Genomic DNA, 26326 nt, shown 5'->3' with positions numbered 1-26326 from the left:
GAGAAACCCGATTTCAACTGATGGATTGAGAAGGGGGTCTCACTACCTAACTCCGGCTGGCCTTTTACTCACCGTCATCCGCCTGCCTCTGTCTCCCAAGTGTGGGGACTGAAGATGTGCACTACTACATCCCGCCTGAAAAAAACAGGTTTTAAATGTTACAGACTCAGGTTCGGGATGCGGCTTAGTGGTACAGTAAATGCCTGGCATGTACAAGGCCCAGGGTTTGGTTCCCAGTGCCACAAGTGGAACCAGAGGAATGGATTCCCTGTGAAGAATTTCTTGGTTTTGGTTCACACAGAGGCTTGCCTGTTTCGTTTTGCGCTTGGCAATCTCCTTCACTGGAGTCCCTGGCGTGTGGTTCTCCTTTTCAAACAGTGTTTTCTGAGTATCCCCTGATTTGGATTGAAATTTGTGCATTTTGGCAGCAGAAGGCAGGGTCTGGGCCTTACCTTGTGCTGTGTGGGCAAGCTTCTCAGAGCCAGGTACCTTCTCTCCCTGCCCGCTTTGGGAAGGTAGGATGGGTAGCCTGGGTCGCTACCACTCCTCAGTCTCAAGGGCCAAGAAGAACATTCTCCCCACTCCACTGCCAGTTTGCTCATTTTTGCTGGTTATTTTTCCTTCTTTTTATCTGCATGGCACTACACTCTTAGGAAATAAAGATGGTCCCTAGACTGAGAAATCTGGAAGAACTCCTACAGAATGGACACAGGGCTTTTGCCTTCTCCAGGTAGATCTCAACCCAGAGCATGTCAGAACCAGGTCCTAAACGGCCCTCTGCCTTTCCCAGGCTTTAAGTGGGCTCCTGAGCATTTTGAGCTTGGGCCCAGGCCACTGACTCAATTACCAACCACAGGTTAGGGCAGAGAGGCAAGCGTGGAGAAAGCACCAGAATGCCGTGTGGTCTTGGGCTAGCCTGGCATCCGTCACTGGAGGTTGTAGACAGCACTTTGTAGTTTAGAAGCATCATCAGGAACTGGTAATAAGTCACTAGTGTAATAACATTACCCTAGGCAGGGCAACAGTGTGATGTGACTTAGCGTGACTTCCATACACTGTTTTATTTCCCTGGAGTTGTTTGAACGCTTTGACGGAATGCCTGCTCTGTTCCAGTTAGCATTTAAATAAATAACACACACACACACACACACACACACACACACACACACACACACACACACACCAAACAAATCAACCCAAAAGTTGTATAGCACACATTTTGTTCACACTCTGCCAAAATTGGACTTCAATTTTCTTTTCCCAGGGAAGTGAGCTGGGAGCTATCTGGGTGATAGTGAAATATGGTCTAAGAGATTATATAACACTTGAGGTACCACCTGTTGCAGGGGGAACCATCAAGCCATTGATTCATATCACTGCAAACAGTCAACCAATCAACACTAGTGAAAAGTTTGGTTAAGTCAAGCAAAATCGCCATTTTTTTTTCAAAAGAAGCAACACTAAATAATCTTCTGGACAGCAAATATTTTGAAAATATCTATTATTATATTTACATAAATATAATTATATTTAATTTTCTCCAAATCTGCATACCCACAGATATATAGTTCTACTTAAATGTATAATCACAAACAAGCATAATGGGTCTGTTCAGGTTGTTTATTTCAACACAAGCATTATTTTAAAATGTCACCTTCTAACATATCCCATACTTTGGGAACAGAGCTGAGGAAAAACGCAAAAGGATTATTTGACAGTTTTGACAAAAGTGCTTACTGTGGCTTATTGTTCCAGGATGGAATATCAGGCACAAAGAGCCGTCAGGTAGTAATGCAAACTCGCAAATAAAATATTTACATATTTATACTGTACATGAGACAGGCTATTCTACAGCTCTCCGATAGACAGTAAACGCTAAGCAATAAGGCCTGTTGGAGCATACCAGCATTCAATAGAGGAACCTGTTTTGTACACAGGCAGGAATTTTCATTTGATTCTCATCTTTTCCACAACCTAAGCAGGCTTCTTTTAGCACCCTTGTGACGCATCGTCATTTCCTATACAAACTAGTTTTCTCTTTTCAAGCTTACCCTTAACCAAACTCATGTGAGTAGCAATTAGAGTCTTATTAAGATCAATGTATTTATGATGTTAGAATTAACTATTCAGAAGGTAGTATCTAAAAGGCAGAACAATCTTATTGAAGCCCATTTTAAACGAATTTAACACAATATTTATAGCTATGGGAGCCTAATGTTTAAAGCAAGCTGATAATTTCCTAGGCACTTATTAGTATTGATTCATTAGTGTTTTACTCCATTTACAAGAAAGTTTAATAATGATTACATATTGTAGAAAAAAACAATATAAAATGACTATTATTAAAGCTACCACAGCTACGACCAAAATGAGCATTAAAAACCAGCAGTTTACATGTTACAACGCAAAGAAATTTGCTGTACTTCTTCAACGAAGTGCTGCATAACACTGTAACAGTAAAGATGCTGCTCTGTTTTTGTGAAGTTACTGTTTCCCTGATTCCTCAGCCTGATGAGCAGGTCACCTCACACTGTAGTGCAGCCGAGCAGCGGCTTGTCAGATACCTTTTAACGTGGGTAGTAATTCTATCGCTGAGAGTCTGAGCCCCAGAGCATTTGTCCATTCTAACCCTCAAATCCCTCACCCGGAGCCTCAGCTTGTTGGAAAGCAAGCCAGCTTCATGCCACCTTTTGTAGCAAACATGTAGACTCAAAATATTTATTGAAACAGCGTCTCATGGCGACCATTAAAAAAAAAAACAACAAAAATATTAAAATAATCTCAGAATATCTTAAAATTACACACAAAAAGTCATAATATGTGAGAGTTTTACTTAAATAATCAGATAAATAGCCAAAGAAGAAGGCATGTGCACAAACATACAGCATTAAATAAGAAATGGAATGTTGCTCTGTTTGAGTGGACAGGTTTAAGCAAAAGCTTTCGTATTAGTGGCCCCACCTTCACTAGTTTTGAGTTTTATGGGACTGATGTAAACACACTCTGTCATTTGGCTTCCAGGCCAGATGATTATGAGGGCAATAATAATATAGATCTAGCTTCCTTGCATTGGTTCCAGATCTCAATACGCTTTGCCAACACCTGTCCTTAGCTTCGGTTTATTTGGATGAACAGTGGAAAATAAGAGTAAAACAGCAAGACAACCTCCACAATGTACAATCTCCATTCTGAGAGCCGGGACCCCATGCTGCCCGCAGGTCTAGACCACCCTCAGCCTCATCCACAGACCTTTGCCTCGAATTACAAGGAGAGGCAGCTCCAGATGTCTATGTGGCAACTAAAGAGGCAGGAAGCCAAATTAACAATGATCATCACGAGATATTTACAGTAAATTAGGAGTTCTGAGTTAGATGTTCCTGAGGGTTTGAGAGAGGGTTCAGCAGAGAGGCGAAGGGTCCCCAGACATCACATCTGACCTAGCATTCTAAGGACGCATCCAAGGTTCCCACTAAATGCCCCATCAGAAGTGTCCTAGCCCAGAGCTTCTTTAACCATGGATCCTCACTCTCTACGGGGTTGTATAACTAAATGTGGGGTTGAAAAAATGCCAACAGTCAAAGGTTTCTGAATGTGCACTGAACAAAAATTAATTCAAAATTAAACATAATGAATCCTGGCTGTGCTCACCCCTGGTTCATGGCGTGACTTCACCGCAGCCCTGGTTCAAGCACACAGCATACATACCTTGTACTGGGCAGAGACAGAGAAAAGGGTTCAGGAAGAGAGGTCGGTAGAGGAAGGGAAGGGGAGGGGGGGGGAACCAGACATTCTGTTATGAACTGCACTGCTTTTACTGCACAGGCAAAGATGTCTGTTCAGATCGAAATGAAATTACAGACTTGTTACTTCTTCATCCCCCAGCTTGTGGGTGACATTACAGTGTCCTTGGATTGTACTGTGTTAGATAAGCAGAAATGTCCATCTCATTAGTATATGTTTGTTTTTATCTTAAACAAATGATACATTTGTGGTTAAGCCAGTTATATATAAGCCTGATATATATATATGTGTGTGTGTGTGTGTGTGTGTGTGTGTGTGTGTGTGTGTGTGTGTGTGCATGTAAAAAATTCCCAAAGCTATAAAGAAATTAAGTGAGAAAAGTTTAATCAGCCCCAGTCTGGGCTATAAATAGGGAGATGAGAAATGCACAGGTCTGGAGAGAAGGGAAAAATCAGTGGTGGAAAGAGCAGCAGCAGCAACAACGCTGGCCCAATAAATTGCTGTCTGCTCACCTCCACCTGTTAGCTACATCTCTGCGGCCAGGCCATCCTGTGGGCTTCACCCAAGTGGTAAGCCCAATGAAAACTTAGCCCTCCAAAATCCAGCCAGTCCCCACAAACTGTTTCAGAGAAGTTCCTGAATGGAACTAACCCTTCATTGTTCACCCCAACGTGTACTCCACTACTGAAGTGCAAGAGTGTTCTCCTAAGAACCCCTTTATCTTGTGACTCCAGAGAGAGCTCAGTAGTTAAGAGCACTTGCAGCTCTCGCAGAGGACCCAGGTGTGGTTGCAGCACCCGTCGGACCCCTAACAACCATCTGTTAGTTCAGGGGCTCCAGTGCCCTCCAGTGCCTCTGTGGGCACATGAACACAGTGCACGTCCAATGACAGTATTCTACCCGACTACTGCTTTCCCGGCATTATAGTTAATAGCTGGAATTCAGGCTGTGGACGGAGAGAGGCAATACAGTTTTGCAACTGTGCTGGATAATTAACAAGTAACACGTTTTAACATGTGCCCAAACTATGAAGTGTAAGAGATGTAAAAAAGCGATGAGGAGAATTGAGCCAACACGGGAAAGTGGCTTAGAGATAGGGCTGGGGGAAGAGATGAGAAGGCCAGGTTCAAACACACCGGGAGAAAATATTAGGAAAAGCAAACAAAGCCCTTCAAAACCAGCAATCATTGTTCTTAGAATTCAGAAGGAAAAAAACCATACATACATACGGAAAAGAATGGGCTGTTTTGGTGCAGACACTTCCCAAACAAGATCTTCTTTTACCTGCCTATAAATTTAGACTCAGTTCAACAATGTTTTGGTAAAAAGCAAATTGTAGAGTATACTATTGTACCGTTTCTTTCAGTCTCATAGTTCCGACTCTTTATCATTTTCATCCAGGTAGTACTCATCATCGGTGGTTGTGTCTGTGTCCCGGTCTGAGTCCACTGGGTCGTCCTCGTAGATATTAAGGGGTTCACTTGGAAATAAGCCATCTTCTGGCGACCGACCACCAGAATTCACCAGCTCTGACTGAGACGGGTTGGAAGCATTAAGGACATCATCCTTGAGGAAGCCAGGGTTCTTGAGGAAACTTGGCTTCCATAATCTTCCTTGTGTGAGTGACCGCTTGACATTCTCCAAGAAAGCCAACTGCTGCTCTTTCCCAAAAATTCCATAGTCAATAGGCCTGGAAATGGATGAGGTGGACTTGGGACCCAATCTAGTTCTATTGTTATACAAAGCCCAACTTTCACTTTCATCAGAGGCAGGAAGCTCAGAAAAAGATTTGAATCTTCGACTGTAAGCACTGTTGTGGGAAGAGTCATCATCAAGCGACAGTTGACTGAGAGCACTGTCAATGGAAGTGTTTTCAGAAAAGTGGCGCCCCCTGGCTTTGGGAGGATGGCTTGTGCACAGCCGGTCACCATGCACATTGAAGTTTTTTAAACTCTTTGACCTGTAGAGGTGAGGCTCAGGTTCTGACTCTGGAGATGGGGCACTCCAGTGGCGCAGCTGACAGTGGGATAGGTTTATTGCAGATTTCTGCACAGATTCCGGGGAGAAGGGGGGACTCAACCTCTGCTGATGGTTAGCGCTTTTTTCTATGGGACTGGTAAGTGTGAGCCGAGCTGGGGCTCCTGACTCTCCCAAATCCTCACTCTTTGATGGTGTTCCTAAGATACTGTTCGACTCATTCTGATGTGGCTGTGAAATGTTAGCAGACCTCTGAGTGCAGGACTGAGAAGGAGGTTCCGGGTTGGCTATTGCTGTGGCTTGCAGAGGGGTTTCAGATTTGTCATCTGTGGGCTCCGTGGATTTTACAGTAGGTTCAGGGGACAGTGGGCTGTCCTCTGACCTGCAAAGAGATAACCCCCTAAAGCCAGATTTGCTTTCACTTTGGGAGAAGAGAGTGGCTATGTGTCTCCTGGGACTTAAATCCTTAGCTGGGATTTTTCTGCTCGCTTTAGACATGGCTGCCAGTCTGTGTTTACCCGAGTATCTGTTTTCTTTTGCTTCTAGGTCGCCCATGTTGGTTTTATTCTCATTATTTCCTCCAGGAAGTAGGGTTTGATCCCATGCCAACTTCTGTGCTTCGTCTTGAACCTTCCTCATTTCTGCTGTATTTGTCTCCTGACTTCCTGCCCGCCTGGGTTCCGACTGCAGATCTGCTCTTCCTGACTGAGTCTCTTCAGCAAGCTGCAGCTTATGCAATGCTGGGGTTACAGCAAAGGCTGGTTCTGAGTCAGAGAGCGTTTTACCAGTCAGGTTTGGGCAGTCTGATCCAGTTGTCCCACTGGCTTCCCTAGGCTGTGACCCATTAGAACTGTCATCTACAACTACAGCCAAGTGATCTCTCCAAGGATACCGTCCGCTGCCTGTTGATACAGTGGCTGTACCGCCTGCACATGCTCTAGAATTTCTTCTGGTTTGGGAATTTTCCACATTACTTTCTGAGTGGGCTGGGAGTCCAGGGGGCCCACCATCTCCTCCTTTAGAAGGCTGTCGATGGTTTTCAGTGTTTTCTGCTCCAGCGCTTTTTTCCTGAGGCAGTAATGGGCTCTGTAGAATTTGTCTTGGCAATTTCCCCCCTCTCTTTTTTCTCCTTAGCGAATCATCCACATTTGTTTTAGCTAAGCTACCTGGGGAAATCTCTTTGGTCTTAGGGTCTCCCTTTTGAAGAGAAACATCTGGCCCCACAGAAGCCATTTCCTCCAAGGTAGATTCGGAAGCCTCCTCCTTTGGTAATTGGGAGACAACCTTATTCTCAGTGCTGTGAGAATGACAGCATGGAGCAGAGTCAACCTGCATCTTCAGGTCTTGTGGTGGAGGTATTCCTGACTGCACTTGGGCAGGACAGTCTAACTCATCACTTTCGAAAGCATTAGGAAATGCTTTAGTCTCTCCATGAAAAGCATCTCGAAGTGAATCTGTACCTTGTGCATACTGCTGAAGGAGGCTGCAGAACTTCTTGCTGGGTTTTCTTGGTAGAGTATAATATATGGAAACCACCTCAAGACATTTCACATTCTCTTCATCACCAGAAACAGAGAACATGCTAGTTGTCTTAAACTTATGTAATGCCTTCCCACTCTCTTTTCCAGATGCGTCTGCACGCAGAGGCTTGGGGCTTTTGTTTGAAAGGGTGGACGAGCTCTTTCTGGGGGCAGGCATCTCATCAAGCTTTCCAGTGGGTTCGTGAGCAAGTTCCTTTTGGTTGTGTCTTTCGGTGAAAGTACTCTCTCCAAATGATGAGTTATCTTCCAGAGAACTGAAGATTCTCCCCCAAGGCCCGGGCATTACAGCGGAAGCATCCATGTCCAGGATTGGTGACTTTTCCCTTTCACTACTTCCAGCCAAGGTACATGGCTCCCCCGAAGGACAGGATATCGCCCTCTTGATGAGGAAAGGGAGTGGCCCTTTTCTAACAGAAGCGGACCTAATGGCTCTCATATCTGTCATCTTCTTGGTGGCTTCGGGCATCCCCGTGATCGAATCTGAAGCATCGCTCATTGACTGAGGAGAACTGGGTTTATCAGATGTGCTCTTCCCAGTCAGAGCATCCACTTTATTTTTTATTTGGAAAGGAAGTGGCCCATTCCTAACTGAAGCAGCCATTCTCTTATTCTCTTGCTGTTTGCTGCGTGTGAGAAAGCTGGCTGGCTTTCTTGGCAAGGTGCAATAGACTGTGCTGAGCTCAGGGGCTTTGGCGCTACTTTGGTCCTCCGGGAGGCTGCTGCCTTCACTTGTGGGTGCCGCTCTATTCTCCGCCTTGGTTAGCTTTTCAATACAGGACACGCGGCGTCTGACTCTACCTTTCCCCCTCCCGTTTCTGAAGGGAGAGTACGGATGGCAGTGCACAGCATCATGCAGAAGTGCAGGACCGTCACGACTCTCTTGGTTATCTGTGGAATTTACAGCCAGCTGGATATTTTGGTTCTTCGTAGCCTTGTCTTTTTCTTCTCTTTCTTCTTGAGATGGATCTTGGTCTGAAAGCCTCCTGGAGAACACGGTAGTAGAAGGTATCAAAAGAGCATCAAGGAAAGAATCACTCAACGGTAAGGAATCTTGGGGTACGCCTGGTGGCACATCTCCAGAGTCCTGCGGGACACTGTGCCTGGCGGCCAGCTTGCTGCCGTCGGTAGAATGGGTGGAAGGACATTGTTGTCGCTCGAGGTCTAAAATAGCAGCCTCCTCTGGAGACTCTGCTTTGGGGGCAGCAGTGGGTTCAAAGCACCAGCGGTTATTTTGAATGATGCCTGCACCCTCTTCGTTACTTCCTGTTTTCTGGTGACAACCTTGACGTGGGCTGGGAAGAGACGGCGTTCCAGGTTCTCGGATGAAAGGCAGGGAGGCTGCGGAGTCAACTTTCCTGCTCCCAGGAAAACCTTTATCTTCCTTCAGTTCATGAGATTTATCTCTTTGTGCTGTAAGTGTTTGGGAAGTGTCTTTCCTGGAAAAGACCCTGGGTGACCTTCTGGCACTTACTGTGGCAGATTCATTAAAGCCAAACCTGTCATTTTGGGTTGAGTGTTGGGAGTGGGCCTTTTGAAAATCAGGTAAATCAATAGCGATCACTGTCTGTGAAATAGGTTGGGGTAACCCACTTGCCTTGTTTTTCTGGCCCACCTTGTTTAGCTGTTCATTTCCTGAAATAGATTCATTCATGTCTTTCTCACTGTTCATTTCTGTGACTGGGGTGTTGGGCTGGGTTTCAGTAAGAGACAGTGATTCAGTGGGATGGCTACCAGCCACAGTAACTTCTCTACGGTTTCTTATTGGAAGAGAATCTGGCTTATTAGGGGTTATTTTCTCCAAAGTAACTGTGGAGTTCTGGAAGCTGGGACTCTGAGAATCTCTTCTGTCATCAGGAATCAAGGGGAAGGAGGTTCTGAATGAGGATATGAGAGTTTGAGACTTGCCACACAAATGAGGCTTCTCATCTACAGCTGTGTCTACAGGACAGTGTTCCTGCTGATAGTCCAGTCCAGAAGACTGGATGTGGCAGCTTGAGCTAGTCATGGAAAAACCCTCTGGAGTGACAAAATGGGATGGAAATTCATTCTCACTGACATGTGCTGTGTCCATGCTCTCCAGTGGGGATGTTTGAAGATCAGATCGCCAGTGATGTGGATCCTCTTGACCTCTGAAAACATATGTTCCACAGCCCGGAGAATGTGGCCTCCAGTGTTGAGAAGGGACACCATGGTTATAAACAGATGGTGCCCTATTTGCTTCAACAGAAATCATTTCAAAGTCCCTGTCAGAAGACAATGGCTTCCTGCTCTGGTGTAAGTCAGACCAGAAAGAATGTTCTTTCTGTTGGCTCCAAAAGGAATTCTGTCCAAATCTCTGTTCTCTGCTCTGTCTGAAGGTACTGCTAAAGAAAGACCTTGCAAATGGGTTATTTTGATGGTAGAATGGCATATTCTCTGAGTTCTCCAATGTGTCAGGACTCATCACATTGTCCATGGGGGCATTTAAAGGGATGCTTTGGTAAGCATTCTGTGAATGGTACAACTCATACCTCCTACTCTCCTGAAAACACTTAGGAGCCACATACTGATCAGCAGGGTCAATGTCCATCGGTGATGGTGCCCCCAGTGATTCTTCCCGATTCTGCCTATGTCTAGAAGAATCTGATCTATTCCACATGATGGATGATAAAGGAGTTCTTTTGGGGCTTTGCTGGTGCCTTACTGGTGTAAAACTATTCTTGTTTTGAGTAGCGGCCGGAAAGTGTAAACTCCTTGCAGTAAAACGCCCTGTGGCTGGTGAGGCTGATCGCTGCCGGCCATCGAAGCACAAGGATGTACTGCCAAACGTATTCTTTTGCATGAAGTCCTCCTTTAAGACTCTGGGCTCCCTGGTCCTGTACATATCATAAATTGTCTTTGTCCTGGGAGAAAAGGTTTTAAAGCCTTCTCTAGGAGTTCCTGGTCTCAGGATGTCATAGATGGACATGTTGGAAGTTTCACTGTGGTAGTTTTGGTGCCTTCCTGTGGTATGGCCATGCCCGTTCCTACTCGAGTGAGAATGTTGGAACGGTGTTCTTGATCCATAGTTGAATGGCACTCTGGTGTTTACCGACCCTGCAGATTGTTCCTGAGCCAGCTTGCTGTCCAAATCATCTAAAACTAAAGGAAAAGTGAATTAATTTTTGTATATGCTTTTGTAGTTTTATAACAATTAGAGTCATTGAAGCATCCCTTCTGAGAATCATATTTTGTTATTATAAATACAACATTAATCTGTTTTTGTTTTTTGTTTTTCCTTTTTGGTTTTTTGTGACAGGGTTTCTCAGTATAGCCCTGAATGTCCTGGAACTCACTGCACAGATCAGACTGGCCTTGAACTCAGATCCATCTGCCTCTGCCTCTTGAGCGCTGGGATTAAAGGTGTGTACTCCCACCTCCACCTAGCTAATATAACATTAATCTTGATTATGTTTTAATGATAATCTGATTTTTATAAGAGTGTAATGCAATTCTCTTTCTTTTTCTTTTCATATAGCTTTAAGGATATAAAATTCTATTTTGGGGCCGAGGAGCTAACTCAGTCAGTAAAATGCTTGCTGTATACCCTGAGACCTGGATTCAATCCCCAGAACTCACATAAAGAAGCCAGCATAGTGGCATGGACTTGTAATCCCAGTAGTGTTGGGGTGGGGGCAGAGACAGGGGGTCCCTGAGGCTCACTGACCAGCCAGCCTAGCCTAATTGGCAAACTCCAGGTCCCCGGAAGACCTCATCTCAAACAAGACGGGAGTGGAGCACTGGTTCTGTCAGTAGAGTGGTTGCCACACAAACGTGGAGATGTGAGTTTAGATCCTGAGTGCCACGTAAAAGGCCAGGCGTGGGGACCTGCACCCCATCGCTAGGAGGCAGAGATAGGGGGTTCCTGGAACTCACTAGATAACCAGTCTAGCCAAATAGTTGAGCTCCAGGTTCAGTGAGAGACCCTGTCAAAAAAAAAAAAAAATAAGGTGGGAGCTGGGGAGATGGCTCAGCAGTCACATAAACCTAATGACCTCAGTCCCCAGAACCTGGATCGAGAAGCTGGGTGAGGTGGCACCATCCATAGCAGTGGCCAGCGCTCCTACAGCAAGATGGGAGGATGAGAATAGGCCAAAACTCTTGTGGACTGGCCACCGTGGAATATGCTCTGCAATGACAGAAACAGCAAGAGAGACCCTGCTTTAAAAAGGTGGATGGGGAGAACCTGCTCCCGAGAGTTGCCTTTTGACCTCTTGATGCGCACAACGGCACACTCGCTTCTGTACTCATGCACACATATGCACACTGCATACATAAAGTAATTGTCTAGAAGGTAGAGAGCTGGACAGGTAGCTTGTGGGTAAAGTGCTTACCCAGTATGCATGCAGACCTGTATCCCTCGATGGCATGTTAAAAGCCTGGCACAGCTCGCCTGCAATCTATCACTTGGGAGGCAGAGACAGGGCTGACCTGGTTGGCTAGACCAGCTGGAATCAGAGAGTTCCAGATTCAGTGAAATATACTACCTTAATAAATAACGTGGAGACGGAACAAGGAAGATATCCAATGCCAATTTGGGCTTCTCCATATATGTGCACACATGTGCAAACTCATGTGCACTCACACACATGCAAATATGCACACACACCACTCATACATTCATACGTGAAAAAAAAAGGTAGAAAGCCACTTAGGAAGACAGTGTTGATCTCTGGCTACCACACACCTAATGTCCACCCGCACACACGTGAACACATACACACAAAACGAGGTGGATAGCTCCTGAGGAACCACACACAAAGTTGACCTCTGGCCTCCACATGCAAATGAACATGCACACACACACATACACACGTACACCTGCATACACACAAACCTTCATACACATGTGCGCACACACACAAAGCTGTATCTGTCCTAACGAATTTTAAGCAGTGTCTCTCTGTGTACCTGGTGTGTTTACTCTTTGTGCATCATGGTTTAGTAACAGAAGAGAATAATGTAAATTGCAATATGGGCTTGCTGTTGAATTACTAGGCAAGCTGGGGATTATCAGTCATGTTTCTCTCTTTCTTTTATATCACTAGGTTGCTGTAATAGTTTAATCTTTAGTCATATCATGAGACTGTAATAAAAATAAGCCTATAAACAGGATGTGATTTCTCGGCTGTCCTGTTAAGAAAACGGCATTACAGGCAAAGGTTCATTACCACCTAATGTACAAATACTAAGTTGGATGAATGTGGACAACGTGTGGAATTTAAAGTTCTACACAATATCATTAGATGATATGTCAATTGTCGATTGCTTTTCCCAGAAACTACTGTAAGACAGCACTTCCTGTGTGAGGCCCACAACACTAATTAATAAATACTCATAGAACCTTTCAGGGATGGCATTTTTACTCTTCTTGTTTTATAAATGAGGATGCTGAGGCAGAAGGAAATCAAGTAAAGGCTCAGGTCACTCAGTGCAGCGATTTGGACCCAGACTCTGTCTCCTGAGTCTTCATACACAAAGGCTTGAGCCACACTTTGTAAGGAGGCGGGGCTGCTGTTGTCAATCAAACAATGCTGACTTTTATCTTAGGACAAGGTCCTCGAGAGGGTGGTGTCCAAGCCAGGGCCCAGCAACCTCCTTGTAATGTGAAGGACAGAGGCCGAGCCCAGACCCAGTGCCCATTCCTGAAGTGCTTTAGTCTGCAACTTTAGACAAGCCCCCATGCATCATCCAAGTTACTGCTGGCATCGCTTGGCATTGTATTTAATCACAGTAAACATTTTCCTCCACTAAATTGTTAGAATTTTAATATAACTGCACTCTCCTTAAGGTTTTTAGATTTTTTCTAAGACTTGCCTTATAATAGACATTATTATCATATATATTTTATGATGACTACAAATCAATTATGCACTTATTGATGAAATATTAATAAAAATCATATCTGACACAGAAATAAGTATTTTTCCAAAGTGCTGTGGTTCCATGTCTACATAAATCTTTCCTCTGAAATGATGTAAATGACTTTCTTTAGTTATCTTATTTGCTATTTAAAGTCTTTTGTGTTTTGGTTTTTTAACTAAAGAATCATGGAGAGTGAGACATGTCAGCATCTGAGTGTGCACAGCAGCAATGTATGGATAAGTAATGTGCCAATCACATCTGGGCTGGCACCAGAGGGATCTTTTCCCTTGTCTTCTGCACTGCTCTGTAAGTGCTCTTGAGTTGACAGATGACAGGATTCATCGTGATCACTAAGATCTTATGAGGAAGGGACTCTTGATGAAAAATCATTGGATTCCTATCACTGAAATAATCCACAATAAAAGTATCATTTATTCATTAAATTATCATTATCACTATGCCAAATTATATGGTAGGAAAAAAAAAAACAAAACTCTACAGAGTTAATAAAATCTGTCTAAAACAAGTGATAAAAATTTTTTCCTTTGAGATGTTTATACCCTCCCCCCACACTAAAGCCTTATGTTGACCACAAAACAAAAGACATTTAGAATAGAAAGCACAAGAGATTACTGTACCTGGGCTCCTACTGGGAATAGTCATTACTCTTTGTGTCCCATAACAAAATCTACCCATTCAAAGTTGTTCAGAATTTCCCATTAACTGTTTTTCTCACTACTCCAGAGGCTGGAAAGTTAGTGCCCTGCCTCCCACCATTATCCAGAGACCCACGCTAGGAGCAATTCTCTTCAAACAAAAGCTTCATTTGGAACAGATTTTTCCCCTGGTCCCTGCCCATCTTGCCCCAGGGTGTCCCTAGACAGAGAGCCTAGCCTAAGGCTTTCAGGATTGCCATGGCAGGGAGGGGGCGTTCTAGCTACGAACGGAATATGCTTCCTCACTGCAAAGCTGCTGAATGACCGTGGACTAAACTTTTCTAATGGCCAGTCTTATTGTGATACAGAATAACCCGGGTAAGGTGGACTATGGTATCAATAGTAAGATTCATGTGCATTGTGTACTCCTGGAATCCAGGTCAGCGCGGGTGAATTGTTTAACGATTACTGGATTTCATCACAGTGGTCTATGCCCTAATCAGGAACAATAAAAGACTCTTAAGAGCAAGCTTTATAGATGTATTTCTCTTTGACCTGAGGTAAAACATTAAACATTATTATCAGCCTGTATGTCTGTCAGTCTTTGATCTCAGAATATTTGCTTAGATTATATTTAACCACAAGGTTCTTCAAGATTCGGGTTCACAGGCTAGAATGGAATCCTCTTCAGAAAGCAAGTCCAGGCCTTGATTTGTTTAGAGCATTTCAGTACAAACTGTGAGTATTGGCCTCTGTGGTTCCTGCGATTCCCAGGGAGATCTGATGCATGAACTTACCTTGGAAGAACTCACTTTCCAGCGGGGAAGAATCCCAGGGCGGAGGCACGCCACTCTCCTCCCTCATGATGGCTGGCTTAGGGACAAACGCACTGGCGACGGGCTGATTCCCAACCGGTGAATTGTATATTTTTGCCTGTCAGTTTTAAAGGAGAAAAGATAAGATTTCACATCTTCTCTAGCTAAAACACTTGTATGTTCCCCTAAAAATGTCCATGCTCTAGTTTAAGAGCTACTGATCAATTTTCTGAACATTTATGTCTCAATTTAGAGTTTTCTTGTTTTTGCCATTTATAATGGATCAGGAACTCCCCTACACATACCCTTGTCTTCATGCTTTCCTAGATATATATTCACACATACATTATCCTACACATGCACTCATATGTACACTCACCTACACACACACTCATATACATGTTCCCTTATGTATATCCTCCTATGCACACTCCTCTATACATACCCTCCTAGGTATGGTCCCTGTGGAAACCCACAGAGGCTATCTAGTGAGACCTTACTCAGGGTCAGAGAATCTAAGCTTGCTTTACCTGTCAGGGATGCATAATGAGATGATTTGGCCAGAGGTGTGTTTACCAGGTGTTTGGAAGGGTCTACACTGGGCTGTATGGTGTGCTTTGATCTTGCAAGGAGGAGGTTTTTTGCCTCTCTCCTTGGCATATTATAAAAAGCCCTTTTGAATAAACCTAGGCGTGACTTGGTGTTGACTCAGGGTCCTCCTGAAGCTATCCTGTGTCTCTGTTTTTCTTATAGTCTTTTTCTTTCTACCTACTATTTCCTCATTCTTCTCTCCTCCACCCAAAAACCCTTCATAAGGTGGGAGCAGGTTGGAGCTGGTCTCCCACAGACTCCCACAGGTCTCCTACACATATCCTCATATGCATGATCCCCTACACATACCCTTATATGCATATTCCCTAGACACATTCATATGTACACTCCCGCCCATACATTCATATGTGCAATTTCCTATACATAATTCAATGTATGTTGATTCTTTTAGTAACAATGTTAAGGCAGACTCTTATAGCATTAAGCAGGCCTTATGGGAGGAGGGTGATTCCTGGCAATCAGGAAATTAACCTTTCTCAAGTTGGGAGTATTATCTCCATGGTGCTAATGGCTGAGACTTTGGATTTCCTAACTGCGTTTTCTATAACAAGCATCTTAGACGCTATCTAGGAGGACCTTGAGTTTTGTGAACTCAAAGGGCTTCGGAAAAGACAGTGTTTCTATCCAGAGGTTAAAATTCCGAATGACGGAACAGAGAGGAGACAGAGAGAGTGACTGAATACAGGTGACATGAAAACAGAAGGGAGGGAAGGGACAGGAGGGAAGAGGACAGCGGAAGGGGAAGGGGGAAGTGAGTGAGCAGGGGACAAGGGGCAAGACAGATAAAGCGTGAAAATGTCAGAACAGAACTCATCACATTCATGATAATTTTTAAAAAGAATCAAATGATATTTTAAGAGGAAGAAAAGAAGAATGGGGAACCCCCTGCCCCCGCCCCAGCCCTGAGCAGATTTAGTAGTTCTGAAACAAAGGGGTTGAAAGGTAAGATCTTGCATATCTTTTTAAACTACTGCTACTTTTAAAGGATTTAGGGGACAGATACAAAGCTAAAGTTGTATTCCTTAAAACAAACAAACAACTAGCAAGTGTTCATATTGACATCAAATTCAATTACTGTCCTACTTACAAGCTCGGTTTGTCCTTACGACATTGGGACAGTTATCCACGCCACACCTTCACTGTCCTATGGGAGAACCCCACCTGCAGTTCCTTCATCCAACTGGCTCTGTCAGGCCAGTCCCCTGCCTCAGTCATCCTGCCTGGTGGGATCCCTGAGAGGACTGGCAGTTGTGGTCCTTTCCTGTCTCTTTATTTCCAGCTCACTCTGCTACCCAGTCCTTGCCTTTTGAGTCACTCTGCTCCCTAGTGTCCGCTTCACTTCACCTAACATCTCCTCTTGTCTATAAAGCTGAAGCCCAAAGGCCTAACCCTGCTGAGGCCCTGATTTTTAAACTCCTTCACCACAGGCTGTAGATCCAGGTCCTCTTGTGTGCTCACACCCCCTTGTTTCCCCCAGAAGTCTGCCCAGATCTCACTGACTTGTGTTTGTAGCTCTATGGGCATAAGGAATACTCACAGAGGGGGCTTATTAACAAAGAAACAATACTCCCATGATAATCTATTCCTTATTGGATATAACCTATCACACAAATATAAAAATCTAAAGTAAACAAAAACAATAAAACTTTGACTATAGATATGCATTAGAGATAAGAGAGCTGAAAGTTAATCCCTTGAAAAACTGGTTAAAGTTCATTCTTTTGTCCCTAGAGTATGAAGAGGCTTCTCTTTTGTACTCTTCCATGGCTCTTCAATTTTCTAGTTTTGTTTTGTTGTTTTGAGACAGGGCTCACTTTGTAGCCCAGGCTGACTTGGACCTCACTAGGTGGCCCACCAGGCTGGCCTCAACTTCACAGCAATTTTCCTGCCTCAGTCTCTCAAGTGATTAGAGGTGTGCACCACAACACTGGCTCAGTTCTCCTTTTTTTTTTTTTTTTTTTTTTTGGTTTTTTCGAGACAGGGTTTCTCTGTGTAGCTTTGCGCCTTTTCCTGGAACTCACTTGGTAGCCCAGGCTGGCCTCGAACTCACAGAGATCCGCCTGGCTCTGCCTCCCGAGTGCTGGGATTAAAGGCGTGCGCCACCACCGCCCGGCTAGTTCTCCATTTTTAATAACAACTTGTTATAGATGCGGTAAGTCCATGATGCCCAAATCCATAGTTTTGATACTTGGTATTGTTAGGATCCTGCCCTCACTCCTGCACGTGTGCAGCTTGGGGTCCTGCATCTTACATCATCAGCGGGTGCTAGCAACTAAGTACCCACCCTAAAAAGCTGGATGCGGACCCCCGCCCTCTCTCTCTGCTCTCTCCTAGCTCCTACCCCCTACTTCTTTCTAATAAAGCTCTTTGTAACTCTGGTAGTCGTGGCCATGGCCCGTGACTTTTCTGCCACCAGTGCCGTTTATCATAACCATCAGGTATAGAATGGGCTTACTGGATAAAAGTCACCAAGCGCTGGGCAGTGGTGGCACACGCCTTTAATCCCAGCATTTGGGAGGCAGAGGCAGGCGGATCTCTGTGAGTTCGAGGCCAGCCTGGTTTCCAAAGCGAGTTCCAGGAAAGGTGCAAAGCTACACAGAGAAACCCTGTCTCAAAAAACCAAAAAAATATAAAAAAAAATAAAAAAAAAGTCACCAAGCATCATTTTCTCTTAACCATCAAACACCCAAACAAATTTTGGCTTTCCTCTATGCAGACCAGAGTACATGCCTGTGGTCTCCTGGGTCATGATTTTGCATAGCAAATATTTACAGTGAAATGGAAATATGTGTACTGGGGCCTCAAGTGAGAGATGAGCCTCTGTAGGGTGGAAGGTCCCTCTATCTAGGCACCAGGTTCTTTTCATTAAGACCAACCCTACACACTCAACATATCCACGCTACTTCTGGTAGAGAGATGTGAATTGAATGACTGAGAAAAATACCAAGATTTCACTAATGTGCAGCTTTAACTCTGAAGCTGATCGATGGTTGGTACCAGGCACAAAGAGGACCAAATGTCACCTTTGCTCTACAGACCCTTTTTATTTAAGCGATACGGGAGAGATTATCTGTAGTTGCTTTCTTACCAGAAACAAGTGGATGCTGATTACCAAAGGCATTACTTTAAAGACCTCGAGAGGGATATTACTCAGTATTTTAATAATCCCATGAAGTCGGTACAAATATTGCCTCCGCCTTCAGGAAACTGAAGTTTCAAGAGGCCGTGCCATTTGCTTAGGTCCCACTGGAGCAGGGAGAGGATTCACTCCCAGGCTGTTGGATTTTAGAATTCTACCGAATCTCATTGCTCCTGGTAGACTCCCACAGTTTTGTTCTATCGGTATACTCTATCCAGGTAATAGGGATTTTCTTCAGCTAAACACAGGCCCCACAGTACCTTGGGAGCAGCCACAGTCCCTTGTGACCCGGATCAGACATTGATCCTCAGTTGGGGCTCAGTCTTGCCTTCTTCGATGCAGAGTCACCACAGAATGAGAAGTTTATTTCCCCTTCTTGGCTAAGAGGATGGAGTTTGAACACCTCTTTACAGCAAAATCATGGCAAGGCAGGTTCCCAACTTTTGATGTCAGCCTTTCTTTCCCTCTGCCCAGATTTCCTGGGCTCCGAACTCTGACACACACAGTGTCCCAAATATCACAGACTTCTAGACCTTTGTCCTTGTATCCTTGATTTTTGCTCCTTCTCAGCCTTTTCTCTTAGAAATGGCTGCTCATCCTCTAAAGTCCAGGTATTACTTTCTCCACGGAGCCTGTTTTTAACTCTCCCAAGCAGAATTCATTCCCACCAGAATTTTTACACCCTTCTGGAATTTCACATTACAGCATCATGTTCAGAGTTTGCTTTCTTTTCATTTCTCACTCTGACACTAGCTTTCTTTCTTTCCTCCCGACCAAAATTCCACTCTCCTAAGCAAGGATTCAAAGACAGATGAGTCAGTCAGGTTCTGGAGGTGGCCAACCTCCAAAGGTAGCAAGAATGCAGTGCATCCTCATTTGTATCATGAACACCAGCGAAACACGTAGTTGGCAAGGGGTGATTACTGCCAATTTCAAGATGCTCCCCTCTACAACCCCAGTAATAATTTCTCCTTCTGGACTTCTCTAAAATATTTTTCAAAAATTTGTGTGTGGTAGTGTGGTGTGTGCATGTATGTGCATGTGTGTGTGTGCAGGTGCATGCACCCATGTGTGCACCTACCAAAGTCAGGAGGATGTGGTGTCTTCCTCTATCAAATCCCACATTGTTCTCCCGTCTCTCACTGAGTCTGAAGCTCACCATTTTGGCTGGACTGGCTGCCTAGTGAGCTCTATGATCCACTTGTTTCCACCTCCCAATGCTGGGGTCACAGGCATGTAACCTGGCTCTTACGTAGGAGCTGAGGATTTGAACTCGGGTCCTATGCTTACACAAGTGTTCTTCCCCACGGAGCCACCTCTCTAGCCCCTCTAATACACCTTTTTTTTTTTCTACTCATCTGCTACCAACATTCTTATTTTTTAACACAATTACTCGCTCATTAAAAAAATAATAATAATTACATGGCTGGAGAGATGACTCAGCAGTTAAGAGCACTGGCTATTCTTCCAGAGGACCTGGGTTCAATTTCCAGCACCCATATGGTTGCTAAAAACCATCTGGAACTCCAGTTCCAGGGCTCCAATGTCTTCTTCTGACCTCTGTAGGCACTGCATGTGTGTGGGGTCCAGACACACATTCAGGGAAAACACTCATACATAAAATAAAAATAAATAAATCTTTAAAACTGTTTATTTATTTGAGGGTGTGTGTACCATGGCATGTACGTGGAGGTCAGAGGATGACTTGTAGGAATCAGGTCTCTCATTCCACCATGTGGGGTCCCCTGAGCCATCTGGCCAGCCCTCAGTTACTTTTTAATACTGTACTTCTTGTATCTTTTCTTTTTGGATCCTTCTAACAACTATGCGATCTAGTTAAGGATCACCCCCATTTGGGGGATAAAGCAACCAAATTTCAGCTAAGTGTCTTACTGATGTCACACGAATGACTTATGGTAGTGGTGGCTCTTCACCCTCATCTAACCTGAGCCCAAACCCTGATCTGTAACCCTTGCTAATGCACATATCTACATGTCAATCCAACTGAAAGGAGGAACCTCGCCTGAAACACACCCTCCCCTCCCGTGGGGAGTGACACTTTGCACGTAGTTATGAACGGACTTCTGACATGCCCAGATAGAAAACCACACAGGGGAGGTTACTAGTAAAAACTGCAACAGGATTGAGCTATTGAAAACATTTCCCATCCAGGAGGCAGAGGCAGGCTGGTCTACAGAGTGAGTTCCAGGACAGCCTGAGCGACACAGAGAAACCCTGTCTTGGGGGGTGGGGGAGGAGGAAACATTTTCTCTACTAGGACCCAGAAAAGCATGTTGAAGAGAGGACAGCATAGTGGTTACACATAAGTGCCACACAATTCACAATTGTTCCCTGGCTTTGCCCAGGAATGTCTACATACATCAGTGGTTCTCAACCTGTGGGTCTCAACCCCTTTGGGAGTCAAATGACCCTTTCACAGGGGTTGCATATCAGATATCCTGCATATCAGATGTTTACATTACAATTCATAACAGTAGCAAAGCTACAGTTGTAAAGTAGCAACAAAAATGTTTGGGGCAGGTCACATGAGGAACTGTATTAGAGGGTCGCAGCATCAGGAAGGTTCAGAACCACTGGTGTACATTTGCTCTGGGCAAATGACTTCACCTTCTTGTGCCTTAGTGACTTTGTTGGTAAAATGAAGCTTAGAGCAGTAACAAAGCAATACTTTCTCTGCTGAGAGCATTGGCTGATTGAACAGCTGGAAACCACTGAGAATGGGGGGCCAGGTCTTAGGCGAGGCCTCCATACCGACTGTCACCATTCTTGGGTTATAAAGAATTTTCCGGAAAACTCCTGAGAGCGTGTTGAACTCGTGAGCCAGGCAGGTTCCCCAGAGGACGTTGTACGATGCTGTCTTTCAGGAAACAGGGAACATAAAAGCCGCTGAGAGAAACAAGCCCTTTTACACAACTTCAATGCCCTCTGCTGATGCTGTCTGTAATGCTGACATAACTAGACAAACAAAGCTCCTGTCAGAGGGTAACCTTCAAACATTTGAGAGCTTCCTAGGGTGGCCAAACCTGCAGAGCGGCTGTGGGAGCTGGAACCCACGCCGCCTGATATTATCAAATGCCTTGGTAAAGTCAACAAATTAAAATTTCAAGGTGCTCCTGGATTTGTTCTGTGTCTCCTTTCCAGCAGGGATTACATTTAGCAACATGTTCTAGGCCCTGTGGCTTAAAAATCATGTGTTCATTTCGGCTTTCAGGTCCTGGACACATATGCTATCCCAGATAGGGGTACATTATAACATACAGAAAACTGAGATGCTATCTACTTGGTAAACGCCACACTGGAGATGTGTCCCTCCAGAGACAGTGGTGGTAGTAAGCTAAGCTAGAATGTGTTCAGAAAAACGAAGAACAATTAGCTGGCCCAGGTCACATTTTTTTTAATAGCTTGAGCTAGCCTTCAACTTGTTATGTAGCAAAGGCTGCTGTGAACTTCAGATCCTCCTGCCTCCACCTCCCAAGTGTTGGAATTACAGACATGCATCACCACATAGTGGGTTTGTCGGATGCATGCACATGCAAGTGTGTGTGTGTGTATGTGTGTGTGTGTGTGTGTGTGTGTATGTGTGTGTGTGTGTGTGTGTGTGTGTGTGTGTGTGTGTGTGTGTGTGTGTGTGTGTGCGTTTTGAGATACAGTCTCATATAGCCCAGGCTCAGGCTAGTCTTGAACTTGCTATGTATACGAGTGGGGAGGCACTGTTACACATCCCGCAGTATACCAGACAGCACCCTCACAGAGCAAGGTTCAGCTGAAAATGTCCATGGTACCGAGTCTGAGAGGAATCTTGGGCTAGCTAGGCGATCTCTAAGTTTCCATCTAGCACCAAGCATCCAGTGTTTCTGAAATGCTTTGTCTCTTTTAAGCTGTGCAAATGTTTAATTAGCAATTGCCCTCTCTTGTGAGAGGAGGGTCATTCAATCACATAGCAAACCTCACATAAAACACCAACATCCCCTGGACCATTCCTGCCCGGCTGCCTATCAAGTGGTGGGAAATTCATCGCCTCAGATCTTGGCAAGAATTCCTGTGGCATCAACAGTCAGCTTCCAGGACGCCACACACAATTCTGGCTTTAGGCAGAACTCCCACTCGTTCCCTTTTGTCACCAGTGGGAGCTTCACTCTCACTTGCTCTCTGGCAGGTCCCTTCCATGCTAACAGCTCATTGAAACAGTTCATTGAAAGTGGCAACCAGGGGTCTCAAAGGAAAATACCTGCTGATCCTCAGATTCGAGTTTCAAATCCTAAGAATGCCATATTAACTCCACCACTTTATAAAATACAGGCACCCACATTGCTTTTTCTAGAAACTCTGCATCTCCTTCACATCCCTAGACTCATAAACATCAGAGGATGCTCAAACATTCCTCCAGGAAAACCGAGCGCACAGAAGCATCTAGGACCATGGTCTTGTCTTCTTAGAAAACAGAAGAGGTAGAGCACATGCCACCCCAGTCCACGGCTGAGTTAGGGTGAAGTCTCTGCAGGTAGCAGTTCACTGGGGTCTATCCACAAAGAGAGAGCATCAGGGTGGGCCAGCTAGAGGCACAACTGACTTCGAGCTGTGAAGTTTCTGACACAGCTTTTCTAACTTGACTCTAGGATTTGCCTTTGGTTCCCCGGATGGATACTCACCGCAGTGGTATACCTCACAGACACAGAAGGTCCTACACGGTCATCACACCTGTGGAAAGAATTTGAAATCATTTCTTTGAAGAGGTTGACTTTCACCAGGAGGAAAAACAAGTAGCACCGTTACAAGCCAATATCAAGAGAGGATATGATGTATTTCTAACAAGCTATAGGAGGACACCTCTTAGTGTCCTTAGTGCATCATTGAGCAAAATTTCAGAAAACCTTTCCTGTGGTTGTTTAGAATTGATGTTCCTGCCTTTGCCACCCAAGTAGACTTGCATGTGAGCACAGCATAAAAGCATGTAACAAATGCCAGGCGGTGGTGGCGCACGCCTTTAATTCCAGCACTCGGGAGGCAGAGGTAGGCGGATCTTTGTGAGTTTGAGGCCAGCTTGGTCTAGAGAGCGAGATCCAGGAAAGGCACAAAGCTACACAGAGAAACCCTGTCTCACAAAAAAAAAAAAAAAAAAAGCATGTAACAAACTGTTTACAGCTGCTCAGTGTTTATTACATGTCTGACACTGATTTTACTCAGACACCCCATGGTGTGTGATCATGGCTGTTCCCATTTGTTATAAAATAAAATGCAGGGAAGCTGGGAGACACAGGGCCAGAATTAATTCATAAGAACCATTTAAAAAATAAACCTTACAAAAATTGCTCCCGGGTGATTTTGTTCATAAAGACGCCCATCTTAACATGACATTATTTTGGAGATAAGCAAGTATGTTTTCAATGCTCCTCTCAATTCAACAATAAAGAGGAAAATGTTACAATTCCTAAGTCCAAAACTGAGGTATGGGCTGGCACCATGGCTCAGCAGGCAAAGGCACCTGCCACCAACCCTGCCAACCAGAGTCGGATCCCTAGGACCCACATGGTGAAAAGAAAGAACCAGCTCCCACAAACTGTTGTAGTATGCACATGCCCCCACACATACACAAAATAAAGAAATATAAAAATGAAAAGAGATAGACGTTGAGCTTAGCGATCTGTAGTCCTGTGCCTAGGCGTGTTCTTCCCGATCCTGACTCAGGGTTAGTAGACTGTCATGACTCACAGCTCTCTGTGAAAGTAGGCCACCTCCTCCTCCAAGGCAGCAGCAAGGGACTCAAGAGTTACACAAGTTGGGACTGTGGATTTGAACGGTCAAAAGCGGCTGAGCAACAACTGTCCGCCATCTCCTTCCCACTTCATGGTTAGTGAAAGTCGACCATAAAAGCTGGGAGACCAACGGTTTCCTATTTTAAAGATATCCATAGCTGCTTTATAGTTGATCTCAGACTTTGAATAGAAATTGAACTCATGTTGTGGATTTTTTTCATGCTATCCTGAAATATTAGTTCTACTAATGGTATCTGCATGTTAAACATAGGTCAGGATTCTTTACCCAGTGTGCTCGAGACCGGAAGTGTTTCAATTTTTCATTCCTTCCCTCCCCCTCCATCTTTCTCTTCCTTCCTTCTTTTCTTTCTTTCATTATTTTTTAAGTACTGGGATCCACTGTAGGGTCTCACACATGTTGGACTAGTGCTTGATCACAGAGCTCTACCTCCCTCCCTCCCTCCCTCCCTCCCTCCCTCCTCTCCTTCCTTTTTCTCTCCCTCTATTCCTTCCTTCCTGTCTCTTTGTTTTGTTTTTAAAACAAAGTTTCCTCAGTTGCCTGGACTCTATCTGACTCAGATTTTTAAGTATCTAGAATTACATTCCTGCCTGTGCCACCAAGCCCAGCTCCGTTTACTCCCCCCCACTCAATAAATAACAAATAAATAAATAAATAAATATAAACAACATTTAAAACTTCAAATTTGAGGTTTCTGGATTGGGGTGGATGCATTGTATTTATTCACTTGCCTTGTGAGTCAAAGTTTTGCTATGCTTCTCCTGCTGGCCTGAACTTACTATGTAAATCAGGCAGGTCTTGAACCTTCCACAATCCTGCATCTGCCTCCTGAGATTACAGGAGTGTGTTGCCTCCTCTGCTTTTATTCTTCCCCTGTCTACACCTGTTGAAGCTACATTCCTCCTACAAGCTATGCACGCAAACCAGTATTGCTCTGAAATCTTTGAAGGAAACAAATATGGCTGAAACAGAAACCCTGTGTTTTCAGGATGCTTTTAACCAAAGGAAACATAAAGAGCTGTAATACCATTTTAACCTTGGTGAGTAAATGCTTGGACAGCGTGGAGTCGAAACACTGACTTCCAGTGGATGCACAGGGGAGGCAGTGGGAGGAGGTGATGGGGAACTGCCACAGAGGTCAAAGGTCAGGATGGGCAAAAGCTGGGAGCCTGGTGTGGTGGTGCACGCCTGCACTCCCAGCACTCAGGAGGCAGAGGAAGCTCATGTACACTTGAGGCCAGCCTGATCTACACAGCAACTTCCAAGCCAGCCAGACCAAAATAATGAGATCTGGTCTCCCAAGCAAGCAAGCATGTAAGCAAGAAATAAAGGGCCGGAGAGCTGGCTCAGCAGTTAACAGCACTGGTGCTCTGGATTGGGACCACCCAGATTTGATCCTCAGCACTGATTTGGTGGTTGACAACCATCTGTCAGGGGATCTGACGCCCTCTTCTGGCCTCCACAGGCACCAGGCATGCACCTGGTACATAGACATAAATGCAGACAGATACACGTAAAAAATAAATAAATAAATAAAATTGAAAAATAAATAAATTAAACTAAAATAAATAGATAAATACCTCACCCCAAAACAAAAGGCTTGGAGATAGGAATATTACCAGTTTGGGTGGGAACTGGCAAGCAATTCAGTTAGCCTCGAGCCAAGAGTACAACCCAGACTGTGCCAGTTCTTTTTATAACCCCAGTGGCTGTAGCCCTTACTGCATCCCCACAGCCAGCCTCTCACTATCTCTCTAGGTCCCCTATCTGATTTGGAGTCCCTGCAACAGGGGCAGGATGCTGAGGACAGCAAGTGGGTGGGAAGTGGGGCTGAAGGGCCGGGGATGTCTGTGCCGCAGACAGGACTGGGTGCCATCAAGTGCAGGTGCAAGGGGTAGAAGGATGTGCTTTCTCCTCAGGTGTGCCTTGCTGTGTGTGCTACCATTCACGTTGTAAGAGGGAACTTCCAGCTGTCTGCGAGGCCCACAGCTCTGCATCTACTGCAGGGCCCCTCAGGCCTCCCACAAGCATCTCTGATGTCGTGAAGGATATGTTGGAAAAAGCCCTCTGGACTCGGCAAAAATAGCTCACCTTCTGCATTTATCTCAAGGCCCTAATGATGTCACATCTCAGAAATCTCTCACAAACGCCCTCTCTCCTTCCATTCCA

The 26326-nt window shown here is 44.8% G+C and overlaps 1 protein-coding gene across 2 annotated transcripts in view; it reads right to left on the bottom strand.

Annotated features, from left to right (window-relative positions):
- Positions 1–1606: 1606 nt before the first annotated feature.
- Exph5 (exophilin 5) overlaps positions 1607–26326 on the bottom strand; it is a 75890-nt gene continuing 51170 nt past the window's right edge. For both annotated transcript variants that reach the window (XM_052760393.1, XM_052760395.1), the window contains 3 exons: positions 23035–23083; positions 14596–14731; positions 1607–10379 (listed from right to left, as the gene is read on the bottom strand). In XM_052760393.1, the coding sequence (XP_052616353.1) occupies positions 5110–10379; positions 14596–14731; positions 23035–23083 (5455 nt within the window). In that variant the 3' untranslated portion in view covers positions 1607–5109. The remainder of the gene's footprint in view (positions 10380–14595; positions 14732–23034; positions 23084–26326) is intronic.

Source organism: Peromyscus californicus, unplaced genomic scaffold, assembly GCF_007827085.1.
Source record: "Peromyscus californicus insignis strain IS unplaced genomic scaffold, ASM782708v3 Scaffold_11__1_contigs__length_118956290, whole genome shotgun sequence".
Classification (NCBI taxonomy): Eukaryota; Metazoa; Chordata; class Mammalia; order Rodentia; family Cricetidae; genus Peromyscus; species Peromyscus californicus.
This window is presented reverse-complemented; position numbering and strand designations above follow the sequence as displayed.